Here is a 23705-nt window from a genome sequence, read left to right on the forward strand (position 1 = left end):
GTTTTTCTGGGAACAAAAGATTATATTATACAAATACTCCTTTCAGAAGCTCCATACTGTTGATAAACAGCAAAATTCAGTAACAATCAATTTAGGATACTGGGTGTTAATTCTGATTTACTGCCACACTTAAAAGCTCATAAGGAACGTATTTCCTTCTATTTAAAAAAATCACAGTACTTAAAATCCATTTAGTTGTTTCAATAATCAGAAAAATTATGAAATGAGTCTGAAGTACAGTGTTAGGCTAAGTATCATTCTTCTAAAATCACAAAGCTTAAGTTTCTGGCTATAAAGATAGTGGCTTCTAAAACTCTTACTCTTTGCTAAAGGGTGCTGTAAATATGGCATAAGTGTGCATCTTTTTTAAGGAAAGTAGGTATCAGCTCAGTTCCTGGTGAACAGTGAACTGTCTCAAATCCAACGTTACAGAGGTTGGCTCAATCTCGCAAACACAAGTCAGTGCTGAAAAGAGGCCTTGGACTGAAACAGCCTGGAAAATGTATTAGATACTCATCCTAGCAGAGAGCATTTCGTCCAAGCAAGTTAAAATATAATGTGGCAAAAACTTAAATTAAACACATCATTTAAAATAAAAATCTTGCCTTATAGTAGTAAAGTCCCTGACACAAGAAAACAAATTACTGAGAGTTAGTGAAGGAAAGACACTACTAGCATATTGAAGGAGTTTTCTTTTTAGATTTTCTCCAGGCATATTAAGGGAGTCTCCACATCCTTCCTTTACTATACTTGTCTATTATCCTTTGAGAGTGTTTTCCCCCTCCTTTCCTTTTTTATTCCATGAAATAGAGACTACAGCAACCTTCCTGGGTGGTTTGGAATGGTGGCTTTAGGAAAGATTATAGAAGTATGTCTACTGTAGCTAGCAAAAAAGTCAGAATATCTGAAGAGATTAGGTATAATTTTCTCAATTATCAGTCCTTGGCTTCTAAAAGGTCTGTTAATTTCTGTAAATGTTGTTAAACTGCTATTGTTAAAATAAAAACAAGTTTAGTAATAGCATTGTTTCTACTTGAGCAAATTGAGGCCCCAATCACTTATCTCCTCTGATAAGTTTTATATATATATAATATATATATATATAATATATATATATATATACACATATACACACACACACATATAATATAATATATATTGTAATCAATAATATACACACATAAATAATGCACATAAATAATATAATGAATAATATACACACAACTTCCCAAAGGAGATAGATACATATGTATATAATATATATGTTCTAGTATGTATTCTAATATATATTATAAATTAGAAACAAAATCAACCTATGTGCTGCTCTAACAAGTTCCAGTGGCTCATAATAACAATATTAACTGACATCTTTACCTTATACTCTGAGGTGGAGAGTTTTTCAAATCTTTTGTTTATATCAGGGGAATCCAACTTCTTAGCAAATTGAATATAGCACAATTTATTTTGTTCCAAAAATGACAAGATGATGAAACTGTCTGTGAGAATAGCTGGAAGACAAATAAATGTCATAATATAATTTCATGGGTCACCAATTTATTAACAACTCAATTATATTTTTCTACTAATTGAAAAAAAAAGAGCAATTTTTCAGGATCAAGCTTTCATATCTTAAAAGACTTCACCGTGACTCTTCGCTTGGCTAAATGAAAATATCTGGAACTATAAACTTCTGTCTTTAAATAACAATATCACCTTCTTGGATTCATAGGTGATTAGAGACCAATGCTCTCAATTAACTTAATTTTATGGATTTAAAATGAACTAAAAAGAAACTTTCCTCTGGGGTCAGGTAAGTTGAATGTCATAAATCATAATAGGAATGAGATGCACACAAAAATTAATCAGATATAATGATATAGTATTAACAAAAACAACCAGCTAATTTTATTCAATGGCACAGGGAAATAAATGATATTCATAAATATGTATTACATAAGATAATGATAATAATACATGAGAGGAATATTTCTATTTTATCCTCAGGAGTAAGAGGTCATTCAAAGTTTTACGTATTTTATTTTATTTCTGCGCCCTTTGGTAAAAACCAGTGAACAATAGTGGATGTACACAATTATAGGAGTCTGGAGAATTGCCAAGGAATCATATTGTTATCTGGTTCCCAAGAGACAGCATTATTCTGGGTATAAATGAAATAAACTTAAACGAAAAAAGATGATTTCAAGATACAAATGAAGTTAGTTGGTAGTCTCTGCTTAATTCTTAGTGAAGAGGCTTCAGTATGACAAAATCATCACCATTGCCACAAATGGTACTTTTGTTTGCAGTGTCAACAGACAGGTCAAGGATTATACACATATGGAAATTGACACTACAATATGGAAGCTTTCCTTTGCATTAAATTGCTGTAAGGAAAAGGAAACTGCAAGGAAATAATCAGCTATCCCAACCTGATGTTGTCATTATTTGATATTAATAGCAACCTCAGAATTATACAGTACCTTTGAGAATCAAAATTGCAGCTCATTTATTCTCATGGTTTTTGTGTGAGGTGGGTAGTTGGTACAAACTGAACAAAATCAGTAGGGCTGTTGGTTAAGTATTGATATTTTCTTACTTTTATTCTAATAATTTCCATGAGACTCAGTTATGATTGTTTAATTCAAGATAAGGATAATTTTAGCATTTTATCATAATTTACTGCGTATATAATTACTGTGTATAAAATAACACATCTTTGAAAATTTAGTAAATGACTTGAACATTTCTCATATGCTGCAAGCTAAATATAAGGATTTCAACATAATGCCTTATGTGGCTTAAATAAAATTAATCATACATTTGACTCTAATCTTATATTTATTTATGAATAGAAAATCCAGTCTAGAATCTCTCAAAAGTGATTAATCATAAACTTTTAAAACAATGACATCTTACAGAGAGTCAAGAATAGAGGTATTTCATTGGGAGTTGTGTTGACACATTTATTGGCTCATTCACCCACTCTTGTTTTATTCATTCATAATTCAGTTAAGAGTAAAAAATGCTTGAAATGTCAAGAACAATAGAGCTCTCTTTGGGGGGAAAACCATTTGAACATAAAAACTAAACTGACAGTCTATTAATAATGTCTTGTAGGTATAGTAGTGTGGTATGGTAGAGAGGAGTGTGGCAAAGTTAGAAGAGCATTAAACCTGATGGCCAAATGCCTACGTGCCCAGACCCATTGCATATTAACTCTATGAGTCTGGGCAGTTTGCTTAACCTCTGAGCCTCATTTTACATATCTATAACAGACAACGTGGTAGAGTAGAAACAGCCTAGGACTTGGAGCTGGGAAACTGAGTCTGAATCCTGCATCTGACACGGACTAGCTGTGTGACTGTGGGATGGTCCCTTAGAGTTTTTGAGTCCTGGGTTTTGTATCTGTAAAATGAGGATAGTACTTAGCTCTGATGGTTGCTGTGAAGATTGAGTATGATGACGTATTAAAGCATGTGGAGAGCCTTAACGCTCTAACCTCTTAAAGTACTATGCGAAGTGTTCCAAAACTTTAAAAGTTCTAATTTATCAGACCTTAAAACTGCAATAAGACTTTTGAACCACACTATAAAAATGTCAGGTATTGCTGCTGTTGTGGATTCGTTCATTTGGATCCAACTCTTTGGGAGCCCCATGGACCATAGCACGCCAGGCCCTTCTGTCCTCCACTACCTCCCCAAATCTGTCCAAGCTCATGTTCATTGCTTTCATGATGCTATCTAGCCATCCCATCCTCCGCTGTCTCCTCCTTTTGCCTTCAATCTTTCCCAATATCAAGGTCTTTTCCAGTGAATTCCATTTAAGCTTTATCTTCGGTATTTGTCCTTCCAACGAATAGTCTGAATTAATTTCTGTGAGTATTGACTGATTTGGTCTCCTTGCTGTCCAAGGGACTCATTATTATCACTATCATTATTATCACAAAATGAAAATGATTATCTACACTACTCCTATTACTAGTCAGCAGATTGTTACAAAGAAAGGTATTTGGAAATCTGAAAGTATATAACTGTGAGTTTTGCTTATTAATTCCTGAGAAACTTCCCTGTGATTCTGTAGGACAGATATATCTTTAATTACAAAAGCAATTATTGATAATAATATTTTTTTTAAAAATTCAAGTCAACAAGGAAGTGTGACTTAGTAGGTAGAGAGCCAGGATCAGAATTAGGAAGACTTGAACTGAAGTCCTGACTAACAGATACTAGCTATGTGATCCTGAGCAAGAAATTTTACCTCTCTGTGTCCCAGGCAATTCTCAAAGCGACTGCCAAATTACATTGGTAAAGGGGAGTTTGCTAACTGGGAATTCCTTATACCAATGAAATCATAGGTCTGGAGAAAAAAAAATAATGAATCGGGTCAGAAGCTTATTAGGAAGGATCACCTTTGTGCTCATATTTCCCAATTCCAATTATCTACAGTTTATCCTGTCTAGATCTACCTTGTACATAGTTGTTTTCATGCTGCCCCTCCCATTAGACTGTGATCTCCTTGGGACTGCAGAGACTGTGCCATTGGTATCTCCAGCACCTAACTTTGTGCCTTGACTTAACAGTAGGTGCAATCAATGCTTGTTGACTGACTGACTGAGCTATTGGTTTTCCTCCCTTAGGATGACCAATGAGTATCAGAAAAATAATGAAAAAAAAAAAGAGATCACCCTCCCGCAGAGTATGACCAATTCACGGTGTCATATAGCTACTAAATCTCAGTGCTGAAGGGCATGTCAGGACCTCCTGCCTCTCATCCAACATAAGAATTCCTTTCATGATATCTCTGCTAACTGAGCAAAATAAAATGGATGATGAATAAAAGGTACCTCAAAGATGAGAGCAGAATCATGTCAAGTTATAGCTGGATGTGCAAAGCCTCCAGAACAAATACAACTACATGCTTTTTTTTCCTGGGTCATATGCAATTAGGTGAGAAAGTATTTATCAAATGCCTATGTGCTAGAAGCTGGGGACAAAAAAACCAGAATCAAGGAGTTTGCATTCTACTGGGGAACACTAACTTCTTAAGGGGATCAGGAAAAGCTTTCTGTAGGCCATGGTTGCTGAGCGGTTGCAGAAGCCCTAGGGATTCCACAATGGGAAGATAAAGCGAGAGCGTATTCCAGCTTTGTGCAAAGACAGGAGATGACACAGCGCGCACGGGGAAGGGCAAACAGGCAAGTACGCCTCAAATTCAAAAGGCAGGAGGTGAAGAAATGTAAGATAAGCCTGTAAAGGCTGGTTGGTCCCAAGTTGTGAAGGGTTTTAAATAACAAAATAGGAATTTGTGGTTTATCCTAGAGGCAGTAGGGACAAAGTGAAGATGAGCAAACATCAGATATTGGGCATTTTCTCTCTTTCCCATATTATATATGGAGAACTTCACATTTCTTTGGCATTATCACCATGCTCTCTTCTTGGTCCTGACATTTGGACATGAACACATGAAGCACGATGGGATGTCTTTGGGGACAAGAAAATGCCAGTTTAAGATGCTAACTGTGGTCTCTGTAAAGCCTAGATGTAGTCATAAGTTCTAAAGCTGTTTCTAAAATTCTTATCAAAATCTTTTTAAACTTGAAGATCAGACTTTCCATAACTTGTTTCTAATGAACATAATTTTTAATAGTCACATACGCATTATTTTTTTACATAAATACAGTAGAATCTCCATAATAACAGAGCTCCTTATTATATGGATCTGGCTTTGTTGGGGAGTTGGGATTGGTAAGGAGGCTGGGGAGCAGGAGGCAATCCTGAACTTGTGATTTCATCAGTGTACAGAACTCCTTCTACCAATGCAGATCAGCAATTTTCCTGCAATTTCTGAGAGTTACTTTTGTGTACTGCAATAAGTCTAATCATATAAATATGTAACAGTGAAATATTAATTTATGAAATGTGTAAGTCCTGTCCTTGTTCCTTCCTTAATTATATAAATTTGTATATATACAGCCTTCTCATGCCCTGTCATGTTTAGATATCATCATGCATTAAGATTATAGCAGCAATTGGGTTGAACACATAACTATATACTGAGATTACTCTGCACCTTTACTCTGCCTTCACAGCATAGATTTTTAAGATTTTCAAAACCAAATATTAGTGACAAAAACAAATTCCCAATTGTACTTTGTAATAGAATATTAAAAGCTTAACAATGTTCCTTTCGAAAACCAACATGATAGGACAGATAAATTTTCTAATGGTGTTTACACATTCTGAAATTTCCAGTCATCGCAAGAGATCATGACAGAGGCAACATGGTGTATGTCCATCAGAGGCATCAAACTCAACCTCAGCTTCATGTGGGCCCAAACCTGGGAAATGTCTAACAAAATAAATGAAAATAAAATACAATACAGATATGCGGTTTTCTAAGTCAATACGCACCTGCAGAAATACATTTCTATGTAAGTTTGACATCTCTAGCGTACGTCAGAGTAGACAAAAAGATCAAAAAGACTCAGGTTTGAGGCCTGCCTCTGACATAGATTGTTATGAGATCCTAAGCAAATCTCATAACCTCTCATCACCCATAGGAAGCCCTGTATTCACAGAGCAAGTGCCAAAATGCATGGGCAGAAAGTGTCTCCTCACTGGAAGATTCCCTGTACCAAATGAAATCAGAGGTCCAGTAAAAAGGGAGAGAGAGAGAGATAAAGGGAGAGACCATAGATATCAATGATGTTGATAACAGAATATCAACTGATATTAATACACTTTAATATACATAGCAAATATTTTTCAAATACCATCATAAAGAAACATTGAAGAAATTCATGTCAATTCCCAATTTCCATATTTATAGGCATTTCCTATCATGGACAAAATTCCAAATATAGATGCATATTTCAAAACAGTTGTATATTTGAAAGAGAATATAAAACACTTCAAAATGTACTTAATGCTTGACAACACAAAAATTAACTTTGATATTAAATACTAGTCTAAAACTTGTGCCTGGTCCCAAGGGTGGTAACTATGGCAGTACAAGCAATTACTTGTTGTGTTTTGTAAACCTCTAGTGGCAGTAATTAGTCTACCTGTTGACAGAGAATTTCTCTTGTTCTATTGTTAATGTAGGCAATTGATTTGCACAAGGGTGTAATTACCATCACTGATGGTGTCGGAGATGAGCTTCCCCACTAGGGTTCTGTCAATCACCACTTTATCCAGCTGTGGCCCAGAAAGGCTTAGGGACACCAATACACCTGAACCAAAAAGGAGCTAAATTCAAATAATCAATAAAAAAAAAATCAGTTAGTAATGGAACCAGATTTTTAAAAATAGCATTTCACATATCAAGAAATTACAAAAAAAAATATAGCACCACAAAAATTACAGATATGTTCCTTGTTTTTATTCTTTTTAGATGATATAGAATACAGAAAAAAACATGTATTGACCAAAATTATATGAAGAGTTGAGATTATTCCAATTTTATTAGGAATAAACTAAATGCTTATTTTTACATAAATAATTGATTTTATTTGCATTATAGAAAACACACTAAACAAAAAGTAATTCAATCTAGTATTTGATTATGGAATATCAACGCATAAAAAAGTATATAACTTTGGTTGGAATATTCATTTCTATTATACAAAAGATCTGTAATGATTATTCAGTAATTATTAGAGAAGTCAGAACATTCTATTTATCTTCCCTTTGGCTATCTCTTATTTTGGATTAAGGATCTAACAGTAAAACAGAAATTCACTTTTTTTTCCCTTCCTCAAGCCCTAACATATTATTGTGAAAAAGGAAAAACCCCACAGTTCATACAGCAAACAGAACTACCTACTTTGTTGTTCCTTAGAATTCTCCATACACCAAAACTGCTATTTCATTTAAGTCAGTAACTTTAACTTTGTCACAGATGCAATATAATGTGCACACATTATATTAGATTTTACATGTTGCAACTTTATAAATACCAAATATCTGCAAATATTCATGGGTAGTCCTGCCTAATAATAGGGAGACAGGTAACATCATTGAGTTTATACTGTTTTCTTCCTTCTTCAGTAGCATAACTTGATCATCCCCAGATATCTTGAACAGTGTATAAGTTCAGTGATAAATTCTGTTGAGTGAAATGATCAGCATAATATTAAAACAATGGATGGGGGGATAATTTATTATTTAATAACTAATTCCCCAATTGGGAAATCTAACTACAAAAAAATATCCTTCAGATAGTTTGCTATTTTATACAACCTTGCTGGAAAAAAACCCAACCTCTGTATAACCTCTAAATGTCTATTAGTATATGAAATTTCAGCAGTGGAAGAAAACATTTCACTTCCAAGGTAACAGTATCAGTGCTGATGAGTCACCGTATAGCACATGGTACAAGAAGACCAATGGTTAGTTAACTAATCATAAAAATGCTGGCCAAACCCACAACACAACTAAGATTTTAAACAAAACTGGGAATTCCCCCACCCACCTATCTATCAGGTCCCAGCTAGAGAGGAGAATTCCATGTCAGGACATATTTGAACATGTGTGGGAGACTTTGAAAGAGGGGCACGAAGAAGACATGGAAAGACCTTATCTATCCCAGGTTCGTGAATCAGACAGCAAATTGAAAGGTTCTTTATGATCAACTTATTTTTATAATTTTGTCTATAACAAATTCCTCGTCCTCAGGGCCTCAAAAGTATAGTCTATTAAGAAGAGGAGACTTTAAAGCATTGTTCTATTTCATGTCAATATCATGTTGGTGTGGGTGGGGAGAGAAATGAACTGTTGGCTTTGGAGAAGAGAACAAATCATACTTGTTAGCTTTGGAAACCAATCATAATAGCTACATTTTCCCCAAAGATTTCAAAACAATTATCCTATAAATATAAATTGCTTATGAAGAATAATTGTGAACAACCAAGTTATTCTGAGCACTATAGATATTCAAGTCAATTATAAAGGACCTATGAAGGAAGATGCTATATACTTCCAGAAAAAAGAACTGATAAATAGAAGTATGCATAGTATGGTATTACATATATTTGCAAATCTGCATCAAATGGTGACCTTCTCTAGTGTAGAGAGGAGAATGAAGGAAGGAGAAAGTGAAGAACTTAAAATGTAACAAAAAAAAAGAGAAAAAATAAATATAAACTGCATAACTAAAATACCTGCCCCTATGATATTCAGTGATGTCAAATATCAATATCACCATGATTTGTGAAAAGTCCATGTGAGTCAAGTGAACAAGGAAGAGATGAAAGGAACTCTGGGAGGAAGTAACCACAACAACTGTAATATGTAAGCAAGATAATGCCAAGGGATGTCTAAGGGACCTTGGATATTGGGAGAGTGTATTTCCAAGAATTCAGAGAAAGGAAAGAGAGAATCTGAGGGGCTAAGAAGTCTATCCAAGAGGGATGGGATGTTCTCAAGAACAAAATTTGGCCATATAAAGACTAATTATCTCCATGAGGAAAAAAAGAAGGTGCTGTCTAAGGAGAACACTGCGGATACATATGGAGCAACCCAGATTTTTTAAAAGGCATGTAAAGAAAATTCAAGCAGGGGTAGAAAACTGAGGATGAATATGAAAGTATGGCATGGTCTCGTAGGACTAACATCAGGAACACTAACGCCTAGAAGGAGATAAAACTTGCCATGAAGAATTACAACAGCAAAAAGATTTTTAAGCTATATTGGAGGCAAGAGGAAGATAAAAAAAAAGGAATATATTTGGAAGCTGATGAGATGATAATAATTAATAACCAAGAGATCATTTCTATTTCATCTCTGTCTTCTACACTAGGGAACATAATCTTCATACTTGAAGGATAAAAGAAAAGTAGCTTGGAAGAAACTGAAATCCAAGACATGTAAGGAGATGGGCCTACTTCCCCTCAAACAGTTTAAATCACCAGGCAGGCACAAACACATCGTAGGCTACTGAAAAAACTGACTGAAGTGGCTGCTGAGTCACTGTTGGTGATTGTTGAAAAAGAGATTCAACTTCCATAAGAAATTATTTTTCTTGGTGTGTATGTCCTTTCTACTGTTCATATCCTATTTTTCTGCCTATAACTAATTTAAATAAGTCAGAGAGTAGTATTTTAATAGCATTAACTTTGTACTCATTTTGATCTTTACTTTAAAAAGTTAATGTTCTGATCATTCATAGCCACCTGATTTCAAGAATGACTCCCATGTCAGTAATAAGTGATTTCCTGTCTATTCAAATATAATAAATTCCATTGTGATATTATTTCATGTTCATCATGTCTAGTACCTTCCAATTCTTTTTCTCAACATAAACATATGTGACTTACAGACTTTAAGATCCTGCAGAGTGTCTTTAATTCCTTATTCTCAATTTCTATTTTTCAACATATTCTTCAGCTTCTTCACCTAGTGCAATATTTGCAATGAAAGTTACCCAATATCAAAGTAGTGTTGATTTAACTGGGTCTTACAGAGTTATTTGCAGAATTTCTTTACCTCTTCATAATCTGCAATAGATGGTGGTACACTGTTTGCAATTGTTTTCGTGGTAGTCTTTTTGCAAATATTTATCATGAGCATAACAACATGAGGGGACCAACTATCCCATGAAATGATGTTTCTTAGTGCTTTTGAATCTACAATAAAGGATAATTGCTCGTTCCTTTATTTGTCTCTTGAGGGAGGGCTTGTCAGCTGTCCTTCCAGTTAACTACAGTTTCCTTCTGTCTTCTGGTTTTGGTTAAAGTGAGAATGTTAAGATCGACATGATTTAAGTTGTGCCAGTAGTGTGATGAGCACTCATTGATCTTTAGACAAGGATCTCACATTTAGAATGTCAAGAGCTAAGTTAAAGTTTATGACCTATCTAAAAACTGAGTCTTAAAACTCTCTGTCCAGTTTTCTGCCACTCTCTGCCATATCACTGAAAAAAGAGGACCCCTTGGGACAAAGAACCATTTTATAATTTTCATTGTTCCACATGTTGCCATAGCCAAAGAATTACCAAATTACCAGCCTACTTACTGGTCAACAATACCTAGCTATGTGTTTAGCCAGGCTGGTCCTCAGAAAGACTACACACTCAGTCCACCGCCTGGACTGTACTCAAAAGTCTTTTCCACCATGGTAAAAACTGCCACACCTGGCACTCTGCTGGCATAACCTCTGAAAAACCAAAGGCTCCAGCTTCTGGGATAAGAACTCACTCTTGACAAAAACTGCTGGGAAAACTGGAAAATAGTATGGCAGAAACTAGGCATAGACCAACATCTTACACCACATACCAAGATAAGGTCAAAATGGGTACATGATTTAGACATAAAGGGTGATACCATAAGTAAATTAGGAGAGCAAGGAATAGTTTAGCTGTCAGATCTATGGAGAAGGGAATAATTTATGACCAAATAAGACATAGAGAACATTTTGAAATGCAAAATGGATAATTTTGATTACATTAAATTAAAAAGGTTTTGCACAAACAAAGCCAATGCAATGACGACTGGAGGAAAGCAGAAAGCTAGGAAACAATTTTTATTGCCAGTGTTTCTCTGGCTGTCCCTCATGTCTGGAATGCTCACTTACCTCATCCCTGGATTCTTTTAAGTCCCAACTAAAATTCCATCATCTACAAGAAGGCTTTCCCAACCCTTCTCAATTCTAGTGCCTTCTCTCTTTCACTTAAATCCTATTTATTCTATATATAGTCTGTTTGTACATATTTGTTTGCTTGTTGTCTCCCCCATTAGATTGCAAGCTCCTTGAGGACAGGGACTGTCTTCTGGCTCTTTTTGGTATGCCCAGTACTTAGCACAGTGCCTAGCATGTATTAGCCACATAATAAAAGTTGATTGACTGACAGGCTGGCAGACTCTTGTTCTTTTAGTATCTTTAGGGTACCAAAGCAGCAGTTGGCTAGCCCATCTGTTTTCTCTTTTTCTTGATTCATGACTGGTCCTCCTTCTTTTCAGGTCATACTTACCTTCAGTAAAATCACTGGATCACGGATTTAGAGCTAGAAGGGACCTGAAGAGGACTTTTAGTACAAATCTCTTATATTACAGGTGATTAAACTGAGGCTTGCGGAGGTTAAATCCTTTGTGCCATAAGATTATTTGTCATTTTCACACTTCTGAGATCATGGTTTTTCATGATTTATATTCACATAATATTACTAGGGGAGTAGTGATACAAAAGAGATGGGCTTTTTTACAGTAGCAGGTGGACTGGGATCATTCAAAGCATTGTGCAGTAATACTAGCTAGCATTTATATAGTACTTTAAGATTTGCAAAGTAGTTTATGTGTTAACTCATTTGGTTTTCATAGTGGTTGGTTAACTCATTGTGAGGGAGGTGCTATTATTGTCCCTATGCTACAGATGAGGAAACAGAGGCTGAGAGATTTGTCCAACTAGTTAAGTATCTGAGGCAGGGTTTGAATTCCAGTCTTCTGGACAGCAAGTCCCAAATTTTATCCAATGTTCCACCTGGCTGCCTATCACTCCTCATTAAAAACAGCTTAATATAGGGCTTGTTAATCATAATTACTATATTTGAATAGATGGTACACAATCCAGATCAAGATTTCAAGTAATCTTGACACAGATGTAATTAGGCACCCTTCTACTCTTCTCAATTGCTGCCCCATTTAACTCTAGTTTTCCTAGACATGACTAAATCTAACAGCTTAAATCTTTCTTGAATCCCCTGTGGTTTTGGCAGGTCTTCTTCATGGCTCAGGGACCCTGAACCATCTTGGCCAGCTGTCAAAATCCTCTCTTTCTTTGGCTTTAGCCTTCCATTACTTAATCTTTTATCTAGTGGGAGATTACTCCCTACTTCCAAGTCCCCTACTCTCCCCTGCATCTTCTTTCTTCCAGTGATTCCCCAAATAGTTTACATTTTAAAATCTTGGGATACCCTTTTCCTAATCAGTGGTTTCCTTTTCCAATCTGCTTTGGGAACTTTTGCTGACTTTCTTTTTGAAGGGAAAGTCTTCCAGTCTCCATTTCCTTCAGCTTCTTTCTGACCATAATTCTAATAAGATACAAAGCCTATAACTTAATAAATTATGTCACACTTGTGGACCCAAAGCATTTATGCAACTTCCTCAAGTGCCTTTCTTACTGCCAAAGTAGTGTTCATTTTCTGGAGGACCTGGCTCATTAAGTATTGAATTGAAGCTACTCAGTAAATCCCGGTCATTTGCCATGTTATATTAGCTTCAGTCTGGTAGTAATACCACATTATGATTTGATGAATGTGCAGAATTTCAAGAAGGAAATTATTTATGAAAATAATGGTAACTTTGGCACAAAACCAGGCTAGTTACCTTAAATCTGACATAAAAGAGTTATAGACGTTTCTAAATGTCTTATAATAAATTTATGTTTGTAACCTACAAGATGTTAGCCTACAGAGCAAAGCTCTCAATGATATTTTGAATTCCAAAGTCATGTTCAGCTCCAGGATTTTGATTTGGGATTAGTTTCTTTGCCTTTCTTGGCAGAACTGTTTAATGCCAGTCTTGTAAATACATGAAAATAATTTAAAGTAACAAAAAAGTTGATTAGATACATGACAAATTTAAAAATTCCCATTAGACAGACACTGGGGTTGGAATCAGGAGGTTCAAAATTCAAATCCTACCTTAGATACTTACTGGGTAACCCTGAGAAAGTCCCATAACCTCTCAGGGGATTGGACTCACTGGCCCTTCTAAGGTCCCTTCTAGCTCTAAACCTATAATCCTACAATAAACATCCTGGTCATAACAACCTGGTACTCTTATTTCATGGTTTATTTTAAAGAGGCATTGGGTCAATAAATGTATTCCTGAGGGAGCTCATTATTTAAAGAGCACATGTGGAGAAATACTTTGTAAATCAATAAACCAATGAAAGAAAAATATTTATTTAGCATCTACAACTTGCAAGGCACTATGATAGCTACCCTGGGAAATGCAGACAAGTATAAGATATGACCTCAAAGAGCTAACAATCAAGCACATATTTATTTTCATGTTGTCTCCCCCATTAGAATGTGAGTTTCTTGAGAACAGAGACTGTTTTTTAACTTCCTTTGTATTCCAGACGCTTAGCACAGTATTTGACAAGTAGTAGGTGCTTAAGGTTTATTGCCTGACTATACATATTAAAATATAATTAACACTAAAAGGCAAAAAAAAAGTTAAGAGACTATAAATCATTTAATTAAGATAAGTGATCACAACAATGTACAAAGAGCCAATATCAGTGGTAGGGGCACTTTGGTTCAAATCCTGCACCAGTAATTTAACCTCCTTGTTTTTCTGGCAACATGGTCACCATTGCCTGTTTGTCCCTGGGTCATTAACCTTCCTTTTTCAAGGAGTTCAGTACTTGGCCAGATCTCTTCCTCTCCTTTCCAACTCTTGCCCTTATACAAGGAGATTCTGGCATTCTTGATTCCTCAAGCATCAATGACTAACACTCTAAACTCCCAGTTCTTCAATCTCGTCAAATTCCAGAACCTACTCCTTGTTGACTCCTTGTTGGCGCTACCCTCGGTAATAACAGAGAAGTTGAGAAGAAAGGAGAGTTTTGGGGAAAGGATAATAATTTCAATTTTAGACATGTTGAATTTCAGATTCCAATAGGAAGTTGTAAGCAGAAAGGTTAGGGAAACAAACCGAATAACAATCCTGTCCTTTATTTGACTCTCTCTGTTTCTCCAGACCAGTTAACAAATCATCCTTAGCTTTCCTTGCCAGCCTCAGCTCATTCTAAGTTTAGCATCCCAGCACTATTCTCTTACAACCCTGCCATGTTTTGGCATCCATTGTGCATTACTTAACCTGACTTCCATTTTCTGTATGTCTTCTAAAAATCTGAAGGTTCATTAATTAATTCCCTGTACTTCCACATAACTCTTTTTCAACTCCCATTTCCTCCCCATCAGATTTGTTTCTCTTTGTCTCTTCAGAATTTCACTCTTGAAAGCTTCCTATTCCTAATGAGCTGACTTCCCTTGTAGAAGTTAAGATTAATTACCCTCTCTCTGAATCTTTTGGAATTTGGTCTCCTAAAATCTATGACTGTCATTTGTGCCAACTCCTGGAGAATTGCTGTGTTAACTGCTTGTGGAGGGTTTTTGACCTTGAAGGTAGGATCATGGAATCATAGATTTAGAACTCAAAGGGACTTCAAACTGTCATTCTCCTCACTTCATTAGCACCTTGAAGTGCTCACTCTATTCCTTTCCTTTGCTGGATCAATTTCTCTCTCCTTATTAGCTCTTTCTCAAGTTCTCATCCTTCTCCAAACTTGCCATTCCTTCAAAATAAGCTGTTTTCAAGCTTTCCATAGATTTTGATTTCTGGATTTCACAATTCCAAAATTTAGATCTCACAATTCCTTCTCTTTTCCCTCTTTATTTCCATTCCTTCTCCTTCATTCCACTAAGCTTTCTTTTATTCAACCCAGAAGTTAAAACAAAAAGTATTTAGTAAATGGTTAGGTAAAGAGTTGATGAATAATAATGGTGGTGGTGGTAGTGATGATGTTGATGATGATGATGATAATGACATGATATTTATTAATATAATGCTTAAAGGTTTGCAAAGCACTTTAAATAAATTATCTCACTTGAGCCTCACAACAGCCCTGTGATAGCTGTGATAGAATACAGTATTATTAACTTAATTTTTTGGATGATGATCTGAGGGAAGACATGCTGGCTGTTGGATAGCTTTAATTTCTATGGGCTCAAGTGCAAGTTATATTTCCATTAAGTTGCAAATGAAACTAGTAATGCTTTGAAACTTGTATCCCTATGTGTTTTAAGGGAAGTGGGTGACTTCAACAGAATACTGATAATCCCAGATTGGAACCAATGGCTCCCAGGCAGAACTAATCAATCACAAAAGTCACTCCAAATTTACTAAGCATAAATAATTGCTACACTTTGTCAAAAACCTTTTCTATACCTGTTAACATAATTATCTGTATTGAATACAATTGCGATAATGTCTTGCTAATGTGAAGCCATCTTTTCATTCTCTAGTATAACTCCAACTTGGTCATAGTGAATCTTTTTTTGGATATATTGCTATACCTCACTCCTTTCCTTGCAGACGTAGGGGAATTTAGGTGTGAGATATTGCATATACTATCAGATCAAATGATATGCTGTATTTGGAGATCAAAATGAGAAAAAAGACCCATGTGTACAAAGAAAGTTCTAATGGTTCTTTTTATAGTGACAAAAAATGGAAACTAAGAGGGTGCCCATCAGTTGGGGAATGGCTAACTAAATCATGGTATAAAAATATAATGGAATACTATTATGCAATAAAAAATAATGAAAAAGACTATTTCAGAGAAACCTGGGAAGACTTGTATGAACTAGAGCAGGGTAAAGTAAGCAATATGAGAACAATTTATACAACAATGCAAAGACAAACAACTCTGAAAGACTTAAAAATTCTGATCAATAAAATGATCAACCACAATTCTAGAAGACAATGTTGCTACTAAGTATGCTACCCAACTTCTGAAAAAGATGTGATGGATTCAAAGTGCAGAATAAAAAAATACATTTTTGACATAGTCAATGCAGGAATTTCTCTTGCTTGACTAAGATTTGTTACAAAGAATTTTTTTTAAAAAAACTTTTGTTTCTTAAGTGCAGGGAAGAATAGGAGAGAGAGAGAAAACAAATACTTGATTAATGATGAAATTAACTTTTTTAAAAAAGAACTGCTTTTTCTTTATTTTTTAAATCTCTTTTACAAGAGATGTTTTGCTAGGTAAGGAATATGTCAGAAGCAAAGATGACATAAAGCAAAGTACATCAATAAAAATAATTATTAAAATAAAATGTGCTGTACTCAAGCTCTTCAAGTAAATAGGGAACCTGTGAGTCATGAGACAAAATTTCCTTTTGTGGCCTAAGAGGAAAGTATTCTAAAAAATATATTCTTGTAAGTAAATAAGCATTCTAAATGTTAGTAAGAAATCACATTCAGTAGCAAATTTCCTGGTAATGAGGGTAGCACACAGATTTACAACCTCAGCATCATCCTTGAGTCTTCACTCCATCACACTTCATATATTCAATCAATTGCCAAGTCTTATTGATTCTACCTTCATAACAACTCATTTATCTATCACCTTTGAATAATCTTTGAATGAATGAGTATGCTAAAAATGATCAGTTGTTCAGCAAAACACTGCAAAAAAAAGCAGTATACACTCTCTCAACTTCTGTAGATCCCAAATTCACTCATTCTTCAACCCCTTACAATGTGCCTTTAACCATACTATTTAATTGAAACTGCTTTCTCCAAGGCTGTCAATATTCCAATGGATTTTTTCTCAGTTTTCATACTCCCAGGTTTTATTGCACCATTCATACTGCTTGCCAGCCCCTTCCCTCCTGGATGCTTCTTCCCTTGGCTTCCATTGCATTGCTGTTTTCTGACTTCCTACCCACCTGATTATTCATTTTGCAGTGTCTTTTGTTGGTTCATCATCATTCTTCTCAGTCTCCCTATCCCCACTAAAAGTGTGGGCCTAGCTGTTTGCCAAGGCTCCAACCTGGGCTCTACTTTTGTCTATCAAAAATTTAATCTGTTGGGGACAGCTAGGTGGTGCAGTAGATAGAGTACTAGCTCTGAAGTCAGGAGGACCTGAGTTCAAATCTATCCCCAGACTAAACACTTGACACTTACTAGCTGTGTGACCCTAGGCAAGTCACTTAACCCCAATTGCCTAAAAAAAAAAATTGACCTGTCTCCATGGGTTCAATTATCATTTCCATGCTAATGGCTCTCAAAGTGTTATAATTCACCCTGCTCTCCTCAGTGGTTTTCAGTTCCAACTTTCTAACTGGCCGTTGGACCTCTCCACTTGAGTGCCCTAGTGGCACCTTAAACTCAACATAACCTAAACTTCCCCTTATCCCAACTTGACAATTTTATTCATGATGTCTAATCATGAACTAGTCATTACTAGGCCCCTAGCTCAAAACTTCAGGTTCATCACTATATACATACGCATATCTAGGTAAGGGTCAAGCCCTGTCAATTCTGCTTCCACAATATATACAACTATGATACAACAGAAATACACATTTGGAACAGACCTCAGAGACCGTATCTCATCCAAAAGAAACACTTGAATGATATTCTCTAGCTATGTTCATCTGACATCTACTTGAAGATCTTTAGTAATGGAGATTCACTAATCTCAAGCTAACCTAAATCTCTTGGATCTATCCCTTCTTCTCTACTCATACTACCATAACTTTGTAAGATTTCAACGATCATTTTAATGGCCTCTTGAAGTGATCTCTTTGCCCTCAGTCTTTCTTCTCTCTAATCTACCTTCAACATGGCTGCCAAATTAATCTGTCTAATTCACAGGTCTGACCATATCAATCTCCAAATGATCAGGAGATATAAACTCTAGCTTGGCATGTAAGGTCTGCAGCAATCTGGCTACACTCTATGTTTTCAGCCTTATTTCAACACATTTCTCTTCATCCACTCTACTTTTCAGCCAATTGGACTGCTTGCTGTTCTCAGCCTCATACTGCATAGGCACTTATTATATTACTTCCAAATATCTCCTCCCTGCCTAGAATAATGCCTTCCAAGGACCAATATCACCATGTAATGAAATCATTCTCTTCTCTCAAGGCCTAGTTCAGGTGTTGACTTTTCCATTAGTCTTCCCTGATTCCCTAATTCAGTGGTATCAAACTAAAATAGAAACAAAGGCCACTAAATCTGTGGGCTACATATTGACTTAGAAAACACATATTAACATTATCTATGTTTCGTTGTTATTTTTATGTATTTTGTTAAATATCTCCCAATCATATTTTAATCTGGTTCCAGGAGCACTGGGAATATGATGGGCCACTTGGTCTGGGGGCAGCATGTTTGATACCTCTGCCCTAATCCACGACTTACTCCTTCATGCCATCTCAACTGTATATAAGCATGTATGGCAACACCCTACATTTCACCATTACTCACAAGGATTCCTCTTCCTTAATAAAAACTTCACATTCTTCTAGCTGAGCAAAACTTCCCATCATTTCAACATTCCTTATGCCTCACCCCTCCTAAAACTAGTCTTCAACATCATCATGACTTCCAATCCCTCTACCCATCATTACAATCTCAGGCCTGTCTCTGCTCATCCTTCACCAAATGCCAGCCACAGATTACTCCTATCATCCATCTCCTCCATTCCTATTTACATACTGCTAAACAGAGCTGGAAAAAGCTGTGTGACACTAGGCAAGGCATTTAACTTCTCTCAGCCTCAGTTCCCCCATCCATGAAGTGAGGAGGTTGGACTTTGATGGCCTAAAAAGTCCCTTCCAGCTCCTTTGATCTTGTGAAGTCACACAATGTTAAGGTACACTATAAATTTATGTTAAAGAACTTCAACTGAGCCCTCAGAGCAATCAAGGAGTCTTTTTATTCCTCCTTAATGACTCCCTATTTTATTCCTCACAGAAGTGATTCTAAGCCTTTTCTTCTCTCCTCAAGCCTCCTATAATATCTTACTGCCCCCTTCTTTTAGTTGAGGATCTTGTCTCTTGGTTTATGATGAAAACTGGGTTTATTCACCATGAGTTCCCTCTATTTTCTATCTCAAAACCCCTTTACATTATCATAATCTTCTCCCCATCTTTTCCCCATCTTACTAACCCCTGTTCATCTTACTAAGGCCAACTCCTCTATGTGTGCCCTTGATCCCGTTCAATTCTTGCTCCCAGACCAATCTTCAACTTTTCCCTATCTATTCATCCCTTCCCAACTGCCTCCAAACATGCCCAAGTCTCTTCTATCCTTAAAAAAAAAAATCCTTCACTACACCAAGGACTGTGCTAGTAAATGTTTAACAACCAGTTCTCCAGAAGAAGAATGTATACATGATACATTTATAATTCATTGCTAATTATCAATTAATTAATTATTAACACTTTGGTAAGTCTAGACAGTTAACAAAACAAAACAAAAAATGATGACCTGATTCGTAGTTTGCTGGTTTATGAGGTGTGAATGCTTACACTAAAAACCCAACATTCAGCTCTCCTCAGTGGAGCTAGCTCCTGTGTCTGCATTCATTCCCTCTCTTTCCTCTCTTCTCACTCACTCCCCAGCCCTTTGCAAAGTAGATTCTAACCTCATCTCTCAGCTAAAACTACTCTTGCCAGTTATGAATGTTCTCTTAGTTGTTAAATCTGACAATCTTTTCTCAGTTCTCATCCTAATGGACCTTTCTGTTACGTTAGAAACTATTGACAATTCTCTCATGGTTATTCTCTTACCTGCAGGGTTTCCATGACACTACTCTCTCTTGGTTCTTCTACCACATAACTGTTCCTTAGCTTTTTTGCTGTCTTGTTATCCATAGCATAACCCTTTAACCATGGGTGCACCCCTAAGACTCTGACTTTGGCCCTCTTCTCTTCTCTCTCCTAGTGACCTCATCAGGTCAAACAAGCTCAATTATTATCTCTGTGCAAATGATTCTCAGATAGATCTAGACCTAGTCCCAATCTCTTCCCTCTGCTTTGGCTCCCCATCACCAAATGCCTGTTAGACATTTTAAAATGAAGATGCAAGAGACAATCCAAATTTAAAATACTCATGGTAGCACTTACCTTTCCCTGAAAACAAATCTCACAAAATTGCCTATTTCTATCAAAGGGAGCACCATTCTTCCAGTCTCCCAGACCCAAAACTTTGATGTCATCCTCAAAACCCCTCTCTTCGTCACCCTACGTATCTAATTAGTTACTAAATCTTTATATTTCTACTTCTACAACATCCTTCATCTAACCTCTTCTCCCTATTTACTTAGCCACCACCTTGGTTCATACTTACATCACCTATTCCTGAGATTATTCAACAGCCCCATACTTCATCTTCATGCCTAAAGATTCATCTCTATAAGAATTAAGACAAATTTATAAGAACACAAGCCATTCCCCAATTGATAAACAGTCAAAGGATATGAAAAGACAGTTCTCAGGTGAAGAAATTAAAGACATCTACAGTCATATGAAAAAATGCTCTAAATCGTTATTGATTAGAGAAATGCAAATCAAAACAACTCTGAGGTACCACATCACACCTATCAGATTGGCCAACATGACAAAACAGGAAAATGATAAATGTTGGAAAAGATGTGGGAAAATTGGAACGCTAATACATTGTTGGTGGAGTTGTGAAATGATCCAACCATTTTGGAGAACAATTTGGAACAATGCCCAAAGGGCTACAAAAATGTTCATACCCTTTGATCCAGCAAAAGCACTTCTAGGGGTATATCCCAAAGAGATCAAACAAATGGGAAAAGGACCCACATGTACAAAAATATTCATAGCAGCTCTTTTTGTGGTGGCAAAGAATTGGAAATTGAGAGGATGCCCATCAATTGGGGAATGGCTGAGTAAGTTGTGGTACATGAATGTAATGGAATACTATTTCGCTATAAGAAATGATGAACAGGCTGACTTCAGAAAAACCTGGAAAGAGTTATATGGTCTGATGCTGAGTGAAGTGAGCAGAACCAAGAGGACTTTGTACACAATAACAGCCACGTTATGCAATGACTAAGATTGTTAAACTGAACCCTTCTCAGCATTATGAGGATCTAAGACATCTCCAGAGGCCTTGGGATGGAAAAGGCTGTCCCCATCCAAAGAAAGAACTATGGAAGTCGAATCGCTGTCACTTATTTTTACCTTCTGTTGAGTTTTGTTTCATCTTTCTGATGTTTCCTCATATTTGTTTTAATTTTTACTTACAACTTCACTAATGTGAAAATATGTTCAATGGGTATGTAAATGTAAAGCCTATATCAGATTGTATGTCGTCTTTGGGAAGGTGGGGGGAGGGAGGTAGAGGGAGAAAAATTTTCAACTCAAACACATATAAAAGTGATTGTTGATAAATCAAAATAAATTAATAAAATTTTAAAAAAAGAAAAAAAAGATTCATATCTATGCAACCAAAAAAGTGAATATAATCTACAGCAAGAGGCAGCCACGGCCCATAGTAAATAGAATGCTGGACTTGGAGTTAGGAAGGACAGGCAGTAAAGCCAGCCAATAAATTTTTATTAAGCTCCTACAAAGTGCCAGGCACTATGCTAAGTGCTAGCAATACAAAAAGAGGCAAGAGACAGCTTCTGCCCTCAAGGAACTCACAATCTACTCTGGGCCTGAAGTCAAATCCAGTCTGAAACATTTATTAGCTGTATGATGCTCAGCAAGTCACTTAACCTCTATCTGCCTCAGTGTCCTCATCTACAAAATGAGGACAATTATAGCACCCACTTCCCAGAGTTGTTGTGAGGATAACATGATGTTTGTAAAGTCCTTTGCAAACCTTAAAGCACTATACAAATGCTAGTGAGATGTTGATGATGATGTTAAAGAAAGGCATAGTGTTCAGGACAAGGGAGACAATGGTTCTGCTCTACTCTGCTGGGGTCAGACAATGACTGCAGTCTTGTATTCAGTTCTGCGTTATAGTTTAGAAAGGATTCTGAGACGTCAGATGGAAGCATCCAAAGGAGGGCAATGAGGACGGTGAAGGGTGCTGAAACCACTCCATATTAAGGTCAGCTAAAAGAATTAGGCTTATTTAGACCAGAGAAGAGAAGGATTATGGGAAAACTGATAGCTGTCTTTAAATATTTGAAGGGTGATCCTGTGGAAGAAGGATTAGCTTTGTCCTATTTGGCCTCAGAGGCAGAAGCAGGAACAATGGGTAGAAGGCAAATTTAGGCTTGATTTAAGAACAAACTCACTGACAATTTGAGCCATTCAAAAGTGGAATGTGATGCCTTGAAAGATAGTGTGTAATTAGCTCTTCAGCCAGGCAGTCAGTCCTCGCTTGAAGCAAGGATGGGTGCTAGATTTGCCACAGAGGGTAATCTTCTTCAGATATGGGTTGAACTAGATGGTCTCCAAGAATGACAAAAACATACCTCCTCTTTCTTCTTTGCAGAAGTTAGGATCTATGGATATGGAACATTACATATGTCGTCAGACTCAATATATGATCTAATTTTGCTGAACTGTTTCCCCTCTTCTGGTTCATTGTTTCTTACAAGGGATGACTTGCAAGGTAGGAACAAAGAAAGGTATTTATTCTATTCAGAAATAAAGATGATGTGAAGTAAGAAGATAACTATAGAATTTTTGTAAACAATCAATGGCCTCTGAGATTCTTTCTAATTCTGAGATTCTGTGATTCTATTTTTTAAAAAATGTGGCATGAAAGAAACATATTACTGAAAAAGGAGATGGACAGTCACATCAAATAAGTCTGAATCAAATAATGTTAAAGGACATGGTGGAAAACCCTCAGCAAAAACTGGAAGGACCAACAGTGGAAAAATTATGGGAGTTCATGGACAAAACTCAAGGGATGGGAAAGCATTGGTAGGAGGATTCCCCACATTGAAGAGATCCCTCACTGAAGTACTGAAGAAGTAAGAGGTTATAATAGAGTGATACCCTGGTAAGGCTGTTTGCTCACACACTAAACACTCCCAGTTACAACTAATTCTCTTTCAGTTCTTGTGTTTGATTTTTATAATTTCCTCCATTCTTTTCTTATGATTTGCTGCCATTTACTGCTGGCTAAAGAATCACAGAATCCAAGTTGATATTTCATAAGCCATCTGGTCCATCTCATACTA

General features: G+C 36.2%; 1 protein-coding gene across 6 annotated transcripts in view; it reads right to left on the reverse strand.

Annotated features, from left to right (window-relative positions):
- The window catches only part of WDPCP (WD repeat containing planar cell polarity effector), a 361091-nt gene that overhangs the window by 204341 nt on the left and 133045 nt on the right, over nt 1–23705 (reverse strand). For all 6 annotated transcript variants that reach the window (XM_020985463.2, XM_020985462.2, XM_020985466.2 and 3 more), the window contains 2 exons: nt 7133–7247; nt 1375–1508 (listed from right to left, as the gene is read on the reverse strand). In XM_020985463.2, coding sequence (XP_020841122.1) covers nt 1375–1508; nt 7133–7247 — 249 coding nt within the window. The remainder of the gene's footprint in view (nt 1–1374; nt 1509–7132; nt 7248–23705) is intronic.

The sequence above is a fragment of the Phascolarctos cinereus genome, unplaced genomic scaffold, assembly GCF_003287225.1.
Source record: "Phascolarctos cinereus isolate Bilbo 61053 unplaced genomic scaffold, phaCin_HiC Scaffold_2;HRSCAF=192, whole genome shotgun sequence".
NCBI classification, from domain to species: Eukaryota; Metazoa; Chordata; class Mammalia; order Diprotodontia; family Phascolarctidae; genus Phascolarctos; species Phascolarctos cinereus.